Source organism: Pseudopipra pipra, chromosome 3 (genome assembly GCF_036250125.1).
Source record: "Pseudopipra pipra isolate bDixPip1 chromosome 3, bDixPip1.hap1, whole genome shotgun sequence".
NCBI classification, from domain to species: Eukaryota; Metazoa; Chordata; class Aves; order Passeriformes; family Pipridae; genus Pseudopipra; species Pseudopipra pipra.
This window is the reverse complement of record NC_087551.1, coordinates 51,543,563-51,556,745: the sequence shown is the minus strand read 5'-3', so window position 1 is coordinate 51,556,745 and position 13,183 is coordinate 51,543,563. Positions and strand designations below refer to the sequence as shown.

The window sequence follows — 13,183 nt, the reverse complement described above, 5'->3', positions numbered from 1 at the left end:
TTACCTGAGGAAATTGGCTCAAATTTTTCCTCAAAAAAGTCAAAAGAGGCGATCAGAGCAGACGACACTTGAGCAGCAGCTGCTGTTCCTCGGGCAGGCTTTCCTTCTCCTCTCAGAACCTGGAAACGAGCACCTCCGCAGCCCGGGGACAGCAGCCTTCCTTGATGAACGCTAAAGTACCTGCAGCTGAAAGAGCACCTCCTCCTCTTCCTCCTCACCTTTCACCCAAATAAAGTGGATAAACATGGGAGGAGAGAAACTGAAGATAGCAGTAAAAGAAAATTTTTAAACCTGCGGGTGCATCGAGGCTGCACTTAATTTTCTCTGAAGACCCTGTGAGCTGTTTAATCAGCTCATCCCCGTGCCTCTGGGCACAGTGCCATCTTGCACCATTTCTGTACTCACAAGTCAAAAACTGCCTCACCTTTCCTAGGAATGCTGACTTAATCATGTTTTCCAGAAAACAAAATGGAAAAGTTAGGGATAGTACTCTTTTTTTTTTTTTTTTTTGTCCTCGTCTCTGTGTGGCTGAAGCCTTTTCACTGCTGCTGCCAAGGACAGAGAAGACCCCTACCCAAGCAGAGGGGTGCTAGCATGGGTCATCACCCTATTTAAATGGCTGGCACTGCTTAAATCGCGGAGGTATACAATGCCATCCCTCAGCTGGAATCTGCCACTAAACTCATAAAGGACGGGAGAAAAATAACTTAATGTGAGGAAGGAGTGCTGGGAACAGGTCGAGGGAAATGGAGACCCACATGGGGCTGAGGCTGTGCAGCACAGGCAGCAGCAGTGGCCTCCGTCTTCCTAAGTGTTAGGGGAAAGACACAATTGCTGTCGGTGCATGGGGTGGTGACAGCTCCTTTGGTGGCATGTTTTCAGTTCATCCTCAGGGGTGAAGGGTGAGCTAACAGCCACACAGGATGGCATAGGGGCACGAAAATGTTTCATGAACCCCGCTGTTCTTACTGTACACAAATGCTGGTGCTGTAGCAGAGGAGTGAAACCCGGTAAGGCACTTCTGAATCAAGATTCTCCAGTGCTGACAGAGCAGATGGGGGTGCAGAGAAGCAGCAAAGCTGCTACCACCACATGGTGCAAAATGTTGCTCCAGGGTAACCTCATTCTGCATCTATTAAGTATTTTTAACTGGTTAAATTTGTGCTTGTGGTCTTACATAAACCCAGCATAAATCTGGCACAAGTTTTACTATCCACTGCAAATTTGAATAAAAATATCATCCTAGATTTGCCCAGAATTTGACTACAGGCTAAACTGTCCTATTACTGGAGCAGCATGCAGATGCAGAATTAAATGATTGTGAAACTTTTTCCTAACTTGCCTAAGCATGTGCTTGAGCACACTTCCCCATCACTAGTCCTGCAGTGCCACGGCTGGTTCAAGAGCTATACTTCAGCCACTTATACAGCTGTATCTTACCACAGATCTATGAAGTTATTTGGCTTTAAAAAAGCATGCTGAATCTGATGAACTGCAGCAAGAGTAACAATAAAAGAGGCAAGAAAAAAAATTACGTAGAAATTTCATGTAACACTCCAAAAAAGAATGGGGCAGTTTGAGGCCCCATTTGACTAAGAAAAAAGTATCTTATTACACAATGCTCACACTTAAAAGTGCTTTACCCTTGTGCCAATATTTACAAGTAGAGTTCTCAAAAGGACTCCATATTTCTTTTCCCTTAACAGGGACAGGAAATAATGACTTAGAAAGGGTTACTCCAGACTTTTAATTATAAGTAATTTCAAGGAGTCATTTTCATTCATCAAATTCATGTTTTGTTATAGAAACTACATGGACAGGATGTTTCTCAGCTTTTCTGAGCAAAGTATGATGCAAAATCTCTTGAATATATGTACGCCACTCCAATTTTTGAAACAGAAAATAACAATTAAAAAATTACTCTAAACCTTCCCTTCCCTGAAAATGCTCAGTATTGAGAAAAGATGCTAAAACTGATCTGGGATAATGAAACCACAAACCCAGTACCCTGTACACTCAAAAATATACCAGTTGAGATTCTGCAGGTATTGAAATATCTGCTCCTAACTGAATTTTCTGTATGTAAATGAGAATGGATATATAAGAAAAATTTCAAAGCTAAAAGCCATGTGATGATGTGGATAGCTTGCCCCTCACTCGATGAAAGAGACATCCTTTGTATCTTGTAGGATATAGATGGATGGAGAGGAAGTGTCCGAAGTACCCCAATGGTACCAAATTTCTGGTCACTTGAACCAGAGATTCTCTTAGCACGTGACACAAATTAGCAGAAGTCGCCTTCCAAAGTTCTTAGTATGCCAAAGGCTAAAATGATGTTCATTAATTCTACTGCTCACAAATCTTGTAATTTAAATTTATTTTAACAAGTGATTATAAGACTGAATCAAAATATTTAATATTAGTTTTGAACTCAAAATTTCCTTTTTTTACTAACACTATAAAAAAAATTTATTAACCTCAAAGCATCAGCACCATATTGAGAAGGTGAAGTATTTGTATTTTTTCATGTACACGAATTCCAAGTGATTTCCTGAACACATATATACTCATTACCTAAAAGCAGCTATGGCTGAGGTCAAAAGAATTGTACACTAGCAACATTAAAATAGAAAGAGGTTCAGGGGAAATTAATCCACAGGACTTAAATTATCTCCTAATTCAGCTAGAATAATTAGAACGGCCACATTTTAACAAATACTTGGCATAAAACTCATGGGCATTACTTTCCAAGGTACTAATTTGCTCGTTTTCCAGAAGGTATCCACTCCAAAAGCAGAGTATGTCCCACCAAGCTGTGCTCCTCCTCTACTCCCTCAAATCACTAGTATCATCCTGTAGTGGAGAAAGCTTTCTTGAGGGGTTTCTTATCCTCAGCTTACCTACTTCAAGGTTTAAGATGTGTAAATTGAGTGTAGGTAAATTGTGTCTGATAACAGTTACTACTGTAAATCTGATAGTGGACTATTTTAAGAAGGATTAACTAGTCTGATTAAGTTCATCTGTTCTTCTGCCTAACCAAAATAAGAGTCCTTTTTTCCCCAAAAATCTTTTAAGTTTAACTCCCTGATATGCACTGCACAACTAGCTCCTGCTAGCGCTTTCCATCAGGACCCAGCAAAATAGCAGCAAAACCTCCTAGGGCCAGGGATGCAGTCAAAGCTGCATATCCAACAAATGCCAAAGGCATTCAAGTGTAGCTCTAATCAGGATCGCTTGAAAACAAGAATACAGCCAACTATGAAAAAACGGGGATGTTCTTTGGTCACATAGAACCCTTGCTGCAAGTGGTAGGCCCTTCTCTCTCTTCAGGAATTTACCTGTCTCCTAATTCCCTAACCTTAGGCCATGGGTACACATATTCCCTGGGCTGAAATAGGATTGTAATGCAAATAACACAAGAGTCACTGGACAGAAGGAAAAGTAGGTGAAGAGTCCCTTCAGCTACCTTGAGGGAACGCTCCTGGACTCTAGCTCTTTTTCCAGAATTGTTCTGCATTTTACACAGATCCTAGACCAAAATTAACAATTATGTATGCATATAAGCCATCTAGGATCAGAACACAGTGCATTTCCTGACCTATAACAGTTAAGATATTTTCTTGGGAAGTGGGAGTTAAGAGCTGAAACCTATTCCAGGCCACAAATGGTTGTTAAAAGCTTGTTCTGTTTCCTGAACAGCCTTTCTGTACACACCACCACTGAAGGAAAGCATGGATTTACCAGTTTGCAGGTCCTTCTCTGCTGCATTAATATACACAAGTATTGTAAAGATTAAGCCTTGCTGAACTTCAGGGACACTGTGACTACCTCCTGGACAGTGTTCTGTATGTTAGCAGGTAAGAGGGGAGAAAGCCCTGAGCTGCAGATGCCTGAGCTGCAGGGGTGCTTGTCAGGAGATGCCCCTGTGCCCCGTGCCAGTATTACACAGCACCTCACTGAACACACAGTGCTTCTGTACAGCCCCTGCCCCAACAGGAGGCCTGGCTACTTCTGCCTCTTCGCCTCCACCCATTAGTCCAACTCTCAGACTCTGTGTCTCCACATTCGGTAACAACCAAGTCCTCCTTTAAAATTAATCACTGAGTGAAATACCACAGCTGCAGGAAAAACTCCCTGTGATCTGCATGTGGGAAGATGCAACTAACGGTATCGTCAGGCCTCTCATCAGTTAGAGTCACCTGGAAAGCATCGGCCTTACCATGATAGTATAAGACTAATCAATTAGTTAACATTAAGAAAGCAAAAAAAAAAAAATTTACCCTGATACATCTTACCTCAGCTTTTAATCTTTTACTTCATGAGACTTGGAAAAGAAGTAAGTGGAATCCCAGGAAAAATTAGTTTCTATGAGGATGAAAATTTGGCTTCACAGGAAATCTGAATGATGTAGCTACTAGATGATGTAGCTTACCGAAAAGTGGTACAACAAAAGCAGAACACAAGTACTGAATATGTTTATTCATTGCAAATTATCATAATATGGCATTTTATATTTCTTTCCCAGTCACAACCAAGACAGATGAGCCAAATGTCAAAAAGCACTGTAAATAAAAACCTTTCTCACAATACGTCTGCAGAATTCACAACAGCAAAGCTGAGGCAGAATGGGGATTAAATAATCTATAAATTAATTATTAATTCATATAAAAATGTGTTTAAGTGGCCTTTTTTATTTCTAGGTCTGTTACAAATAGAAACATATCAGCAAGAATAAAAATGTATCTTTTTAAGGAAAAAAACTTCAGAACCAAATAAGAAAACATAAACAGTCCATGGTATAGGAAATTTTTTTCCTCACATGTGTTCCGCCCCAGCATATGAGAAAGAAAAGGACCATTTTAACCAGCACATTTTCACAGTTTTATTTTAAGATCCATAGGTGTTAGCTGATTTTGGACTTATGTTTGAATAAAAACAATCACAAGGTTTTTTCTGTAATTTTGGGTAAACAGAAGGCTGGTAAGCAAACAAACTGTTAAGTGAAAAAAACCCTAACAGTTCTGTACAAGATTCCATTTTGAAATTTGTATTTTATACATGATTAAGGTAGGGTTTTTTTAGATTAAAATCATTTCATGTGGTAATTTTCATGCAACAGGGTGAACATTCTTCCTGTCTGATAGAGCACTGGAGATAAATGTGCCTCACATGGAACAAGTTGTTTAGTTCAATCACAAATGCAAATACACTATGAACTTTAAAGAAACTATTTCAACACCAACAGTTAGGGTTTATGGGACATCAGCACGGTGTGTAAACCAAAGTGGTTTGGAAATGTTTTAGTTAACAGCAAGTGTAACACTGAAGTATTTCCATTTTTGCTGAGAACGCATGGCCCACCTATCAATTCTGGAAGTGATCCTGACAATGATGCCATCACCTGCACCAACCTTAGTAAGTAATTACCAGATACATTTTCAGAGATTCTCAATGATTTTTAAGGTTTTCAAATTTGAAAACAGGTATATGAATAGAGTAACAAGTTAGAAAATTCCCTATTACTGCCCTGTCTTGATATAGAAGGATATTTTACGATATCTGTCTCTTGCATCTGTAGTTTTCAAAACCTCATTGGATAAATATGCTTTACAGGTTTTTGTATAAAATCTGTTTCAGAGAAAAAAACTGAATTAATTTAAGTTGGCTTCCCCAGTTACTGAAATAGAATAACAATGTTTGACTTTTGCACAAAATTATATAATTTATTTCAACATTCTTGCAAGTTTCCAGTCATACAATCAACTTATTTTCCACATCAGTTTATCTTAAGGAGCCTTATATATGTAAGAAATTATTGTAGATATCTTACATGATGAATTATCAAACATTATCAAGTGTGTACTGACTTTCACTGTGCCTTAGACATTACTTTTCCTCTTGTTTCATCAGCAGTGAAAGTCATCACCATCAAAAATTCACTTGGAAATACAGTTGCTCAAAAAGTATAAGACAAAAATAGAAGTAAAAACCATTGCTTTGTTGTGGTCCTCAGAATTACTGAAAATGCCCTTGGATTTTGCCATAAATATTCAAATAGCATAGGAAGTGAAACTCCCAAAAATTTGGGTGTATATACAAATCAGCAGCTCCTGAGTTATACTGTACAAGCATCTTGGACAATCGGTTGCAATACAGATGTGTAGAAGCCAATTTCTTGAATAGTCAAGGAAAAAAATATGCTATATTACTGCACATGCTATTGTTATAACACATGCTTTATGTTGTTCTAATAGTAAATTCCACCTAAATGCAGCAGGCTCACGATGCCATTTCATGAAGCTATATTACACAAGTAATTGACACCAAGTAGCTACAAAAGCATTTCCTATTTTCAACTAAACTGTGGCAAACCCATCAGCAGAGCACAGCGCTTCATCAGATTATCTGTCTTCACTGCGTCTTTGGGGCATGGGAGAACGTAACACAGGCATTTCAGCACCATTTATGTTTGGAATTTTTTTCCACAGGATCAATCAAAATTTTACAAAAATCTGGCCAACTAACAAACGGAAAAGTATGCTGCATATTCAATTCTGCCTGGAGATAGCACTTTGCAATTACAGCAATAGAAGTCAAGCATTTGGAAGTTATGGCTGTGCATTCCTCATGTAGCCATGTAGTCATACTGTGTACTACCATATAAACTTCTCTTTGTGCGGGGCAAAAGATGAGAAGTGCTCATTTAATAAACTGGATAACAGAACTGATTTTTTTCAGCATGACATCATCCCTTACATCGGCATGCACATGCTGACCTAAGAATTACATGTCTTACAGCACTCTTCCTCACAAACATTAATGCACAAGCTCCAATGGGATAATTCAGTTAACTGAGCAAATGCCACAGCATCTCCTAAGTGATTTAGTATTTTGTAGGATTCTATTTCTCATAACTTCATAACTTTAATTTTCAATGATCTGCACTGTGAGTCTCAGAAGTAACAGCTTGAAAGCCACCTGGGTACAGAGACACATTAAGAACCACTAAAAAATGAAACCAAGTTTCTGAGCATGTTGTAAGGATCGTGTAAGGGGCAAATCTATTCGTCAAGAGTGGCCTCAACGATGAAACAATCCTTTTCTTGTCCATTACACTCTTTCAAACCTCTCCAGCAAATTAAGTCAGCGCCTTACAAACAATCTGTCCACAGGCAAAGCATATTTCTTCCCCTGTTCATTTCATGTCTGAACTAGGTGGGAAGTTTTCATTCCATATATTCTACAGTTTCCACCCCTCCCTTCTTGACCCAAAGTTGTTGCTTCAAAATGCACTTAAAACAAGTTAACAGCATTTTCACAGATGAGAAACTGAGGCTCCAGTGCACAGGTTCATCGTGTTGTTTATGTACTTAACTAAAGCACTAAAGCGAGAGGCCTGCTGAGCTCTCTCCAGTCAAAGAAACCTTCAGCAGTCTGACCTTCAGCTGCCTTGACTGGATTTCTAATTTCTGCAGTTCAATCAGGTGCCTAAGGATGAGCATAAATTCACCCTTTAGGAGTACTAAGCCAGAGATACAAATAGATGAGAGCACTAAACCCAGGTCTCAAAAGCAGAACCCTACCTACTACTATCACATTGCTTCATGAAATTCCTTGCATCATTGTTTTAGAACACTTGACCTTAAAACTTTAAAATATTCTTTAGATTTAAGAAGAACACAAACACAAATAACCAAAGTCATCTGCATCTAGACCATATTTATCCATTGTACAGATCTTTACTGTATGATAATGTCCTAGTTAGGACAACTGAGACCAGTTCATCACTGTATGGGTGTAACCCAAAACTGTGTATTCTATAGCTTTCCATGCCATTTCCCAGAAACTGTTGTCAATAGACTATTCGCACCCTCTGCCCATAGAGCCTGACTCCTCAGGCTATAAACTGGGTGTTAAGAGGCCTGTGAGATAGGAGGATGCTCTTGTCCTCACACCCTTTGTGGAACTCCCCACCCTGAGGGAAGCACTGAGCATTCCTGCCTGAACTGGAGGATATATTTTTAACCACTCGTGGGATCCAGAGGAAGACTGCAGACCACCGCTCTCAACCAGACTTACACCACCCTCAACTGGACTGCAATCACCACTTTTGACCAGACTGCAATAGCTCTCCCACCAGCAGGTTTTTCTTTTCCCCTCTCCCTTTACCTTGGACTCAAGCGGGGCCCAAGGAACACCACTTTGTTCATGCCCCAGGGTACTGGGTTATACATTTGGGTTTTGTGGGTTAAGACCAATTGTTTGTTTGTATGATTGTACTTACTGTATTATTTTAATAAATTGTTATTCTGACTTATAATCTCTCCTTTGAGTTGAGTTCATTTCCCCTGCTGGTTAACTCTTAAACCAGTACAGAACATAATTAGCAGCAGCTTTTGAGACCAGGGTAGAAGAGAAGAATTGGGCACCTAACAATTCAAATTAGCAGGAAACCTGTATGGCATATGCTTCTCTAGCATATACTTCTCAATGCAACCGGAGTTGTATTCCCCCCCTCAAAAGTAAGGCATCTTTCGTAAAACAACAGGCAAATAAAAAACAAATAAAGACAAATAAAGAGAATTACCACAACAGAAAGAGGCAGCAGTGCTTGAACCACATACACTGCTGACAGGCCATCTGTAATTCAAGTCTGCATTGAATCTAAAATCCAATTAATGCAATTGTTCATTGGTTTGTTTATTTGGGGAGGAGGTTTTGTGTGCTTATTTTTGGTAGAGGTCCTTAGATAAACAATATGTTCAGTGTGTTCTTAAAATGAGATTTTCCTTTCTCCCACTAATCTTCCTACAAGATGGGACAACTCCCCTCCTACAGGCAAACTGGCCAGCAACATCCACTTGTATCTTAAAAATTAAATTTCATTTTCAATCCTACACAAATGTTTACAAGCTGTCACCCAATAACTTATCACGTAATGTACAGCAAACTATAATCAAACATCAAAAGAATCTGTCTGGAATTAATTTGTGACTTCTCTAAAATAATAACTTTCATGCAATGCCTGGCATGTGGAGCACAAATTAGCCTGAAATAAGTAAATACACGCTAATGTGGGATTGAGGAAATTGTTTCTGAAGCAGATTTTTCACTTGTTAAGCTATAGACTCATACCCACTAATGAAGAAAAAATATTATGGACAACTACATATTCATCTTAAAGATCTGCTGATGTTGGACATTAGGAAAACAAAATATATTGAAATAGAGATGATTTACATATACAAAGACCATTTGTAAATTTTTGCACGACATTAAAGTTTTTTGTGGTACAAAAAGAACAAATCACTTGGGAGGAAAAAGTGCAAACAAGAAGGAATCTTTGCTGAAGCCAAGCATGGAATAGAGAAAGTAACCAGACTAAATCTCTCTTTCAGAATATTAAGAATCATTTAGCTAGAGACCAGCGTCAAACTGAACTACCCCGTATTTCCCACTTACCATCCACTCGGGTTCAGAAGCCTGAATTTGTTCACCTTGTCCAGGTTTTAGGCCAACCTGAGTGTCAGATTTCAGTGTTCTCAAACTACAGAGAGGCGCAGGATGAAACTTGTTCAAGGCTTGATGAAACGGGACACTATATTCCCATTTTCTATCTCCTGTTAATTTTCTGTAGTTTAGATCACCTTTGAAAAAAATCAAGTTTGACTTCTGTAGCTCAGCATACAAGTCAGGAGCAACTCCACCCATACTGGAGAAGTCATGTGGCAAAGTCCAAAACATGTGGTCACAGAAAACCCAAACTCCCTTTTTCAAATTGCCCTCCCAGTTTATCCCACACCTAGACATCCACATATGATTAGCTGACTGCAGTTGTTTAACAGTCCAGTTAAAATCATGCTTTGTGGTATCTGACACATACCATGGAATACTTTTTCCATGGAAATAGATTTCATCAGCTAGCTTTGACGATAACAAGAAATCAGCCAACACAAGATCACTTACAAGTTCAAATCCAGCATTATCCAGGATTATGTCAACTCTAACATTACTTCTTTCTGTTCTATTTTTTTTGGCATTTACAAGTAATGACCAAACTTTTTCCATATCATTCACTAAGATGTAAGGTACCATGTTTTCCAAGGATTGTAAGGGACTAGATTTCTGAGAGCTGTCTTCACCAGCTGAAAAAGAAAGGTCACACTTATTGCCCCACAATGACACCTAGAAGGAAGAAAAAAACAAAACACATTTGCTAAGTCTCACTGTAGTTGCATTCTGAACTTCACATACACTAAAGATTTTGTTTCCTTCTTTTTGGTTTAGGTAGTGAAGGCTCTAACTCCACACTCAACTTCTTATACAGATATCTTAACATAGATGAGATTTTGTGGAAGAAACCAAACAATGCTCTGTATTTCTGCAGGTATCAGAAACATGCATCGGAAGTGACAAAGATGAAAGATTTAGATCAACACAGATACACTGATGACAAAGCTTAAAACACAAATATTCTCCATACTGCAATTCCAAAAAATATCTGTGGTAACACAGAAAAAGGAATATTAAAGCAGGTTTATTTTTCTTATTACATGCAGCCAAGTAAGTATTTTAAGTATATGTATTTTAAGTACTCACTAATGATCTCTTTATAAAGATTGATCAAATACTTGGTTTGCACTGTTGCCAGCTAATGGACTTCTTTGTAAGCTTAAGATACTTTGGGTATTGTAGCCAAAGGCATTATAGTCATTATAAAGCTTTTAAACAACTTCTGGCCCAGACTGACTTCTAAATTTTTCTCCAAAGAAGTTTAAAAATGTTTAGAGTGCCAATTAAAATTTACTGTTTTAAAAAACTATAGTTAAATACCAAAAAGGTCATCTGGAACTTAAAACGTTTGAGAAATACTCAATTCAGGGAAAATTGCTGGATTTTCTAATACACAATGAAGATCAGCAGTTAATGAAAATGTCACATTTAAGACAAGTAACCAAAATATAAATATTTCCACAGTAGCAGCAATACAGTATGGCTATCAATCAGGATTTTATCACATTTTTTACAAACAAAAGAGCTATATTTTAATTTCCATATGAAATTCCAATTATTTATAGCCTCAAGTTTTCATTTGTTTCACAAGAGAGATATTTTAAATTCTTGTGTTAAGCACTAGTAGTTTACCTGCAATAACTTAAAGAGTTCCTCCTTAAGTTGCTTTTCATCTAGATCCTTGATGTTCTTAAGAAGTTCCTGAAAGTAAGTGCATAAGGCAATAACAGCCTCTTGGGATTCAAAGAAATTTTGAGCCTTTCCTTCCTTAAATACGTCAAAGTTGTCAATAGGTGGGCTAAAAAGAGGAGAACAAATATATTGACATACTTGCCATGACAGTATATGCAAATGAAGCTCAAAGGTCAGCTTTTTATATTGTACTACAGGCCCTAGTTAGATTTTCCATTTCTCATTTGTCATACTAGACTTTCAGTGGCAGCCTGATGTTGTATCTCACTGGAACAGACACTATGCAAAACATTTTTATATTTCCAGCAATATACTCTGAAAGTGAACGAGTGCTCAGTCACAACAATTCTGGGAACTGCACATACAGTGACAATTTTGAACTCCAACCTTCAGGCACAGATAACTAAAACTGTAACATACAAGCAAACTAATGTGGAGAACTGCTGGCCCAATTGTAAATGTGTTTTTGTGTGCTGAAGTTACTTCCCATACCAGATTCTCTTACAGTGATAGGAAGTTATTCCTGTGAAAGTCTTTACTAGGACTCTGGAAAATTAACATGACAAAGATGAGAATGTTGTAATATATAAGAAATATAAACCAATCTATTATGAGACATATTTGCACATACACCTTTCGACAAATGACTGAACTTCCATCAAAGCATGTGCTCAAGAGGAGATAAATAATGGAGATCAAGAAACTTAAATCTTACTAATGAAAAGTATCCACTCACCATTTTAAGAGCAATCAAGCAGATCCATCTCATATTTGAAACTTTTGATACAAGAGTTCAAATTACACAATATACCAGTAGAAACTGAGTCCCATTCCTGTGTTTGCATCTCTGCAATACTATGGGTAAATCCAGTATTCATGGAGCTTTCAAATTCTTTTGACACCAATGGGAACTTAAACTTTTCACTCCTACCCCATGTCATTGTACTGGCACCTCTCCACAGTACCAAGCACAAGTTTTTCCTGCAGTTATTTTTAACCAGGATCAGCTCCCAGAGTTTGATGCAACAGATGGTCTGCGTGCACTGCTGTAACGAAGAAGCTGGTGTAGATCGAACAACAGGGGCTGCTTAAGGTGGGTAAACTGCTATAAAAACAGTTCTCAGATGGTAACTTCAGATTTCAAGCGGCAAAACAAGTTAGAATTCCCAACAGATTTGTGGCTCTCACATTCCCTGTTTTAAACTTAAGAGAGAATTCTAGGCTAACAAACCTTTTAGAAATGCTACATGATTTTTATATCTCAATTCAGATTAGTCTGCAAGAAGGTCAGGCTATGCAGTCAAGCTTATGAGTTTTCAAGTAGATCAACTCCTTAAAACTAAAGCAAATTCTGCTGTATGGAAGAAGAAAAGGTATTAATTTTAACTGAAGTATGAGACAAGGGAAAAGGAATATGGTAAAAGTTTAAGATTTTCCTTTATCTTACTCCTCAGCTGTCTTTCTTCCTCCTAAAATAGAAATGGGAAAGAACAATGTTTTTCAAAGTGGCACACCAAGCTAGTAAATACTTACTTCTGTGCTAATGCTGCATGAATCCTTCGATACATATAACACTCTACAAACAACCAAGGGGACTGAAACCAACTTGGTTCTCCATTTCCATTTGATAAATTTCGTTGGTAGTCCAGGTATTGGTTCCACAGCGCAGCATCAGGCAGCTCATCTTCCAAAGGGGTCACTGGTTTGTCTGTTTGCAGTTCATTCCGCAGTTTGGAGAGAAAGGATATAGCTCTCTTCTCTGCTTCAACACCCTTCTGAAATAAGCGGAGAACAAAAGTTCCTATTTGAACATTTATTCCTGTAGAGACACAGATCAACTTTTCACTAATTATGTAAGTGGTAAGTTTTAATTGCCAAAGGTGAGTCCCTGACAAATCAGAGCTTGATTCAACAAAACATACTTTGGTCAATAAAGCTCATTTTAGACTTAACATCCTAAAACGAATTGCATATGGAA

General features: G+C 38.1%; 1 protein-coding gene and 1 long non-coding RNA gene across 7 annotated transcripts in view; one reads left to right on the top strand and one right to left on the bottom strand.

Annotated features, from left to right (window-relative positions):
* The window catches only part of CCDC170 (coiled-coil domain containing 170), a 52,651-nt gene that overhangs the window by 37,553 nt on the left and 1,915 nt on the right, over positions 1-13,183 (bottom strand). For 4 of the 6 annotated variants that reach the window (XM_064649138.1, XM_064649137.1, XM_064649142.1 and 1 more), the window contains exons 3-5: positions 12,739-12,980; positions 11,146-11,311; positions 9,967-10,185 (exon numbers count right to left, since the gene is read on the bottom strand). In XM_064649138.1, coding sequence (XP_064505208.1) covers positions 9,967-10,185; positions 11,146-11,311; positions 12,739-12,980 — 627 coding nt within the window. Of the gene's footprint in view, positions 1-4; positions 4,274-4,295; positions 5,746-9,966; positions 10,186-11,145; positions 11,312-12,738; positions 12,981-13,183 lie in introns of those variants that run through there. The other 2 variants (XM_064649145.1, XM_064649144.1) reach the window with 2 other exon arrangements.
* On the top strand, positions 7,612-9,643 carry LOC135411506 (uncharacterized). The gene is made up of 2 exons (XR_010429175.1): positions 7,612-7,744; positions 8,372-9,643. It is a non-coding gene; the product is annotated as an uncharacterized LOC135411506 (long non-coding RNA).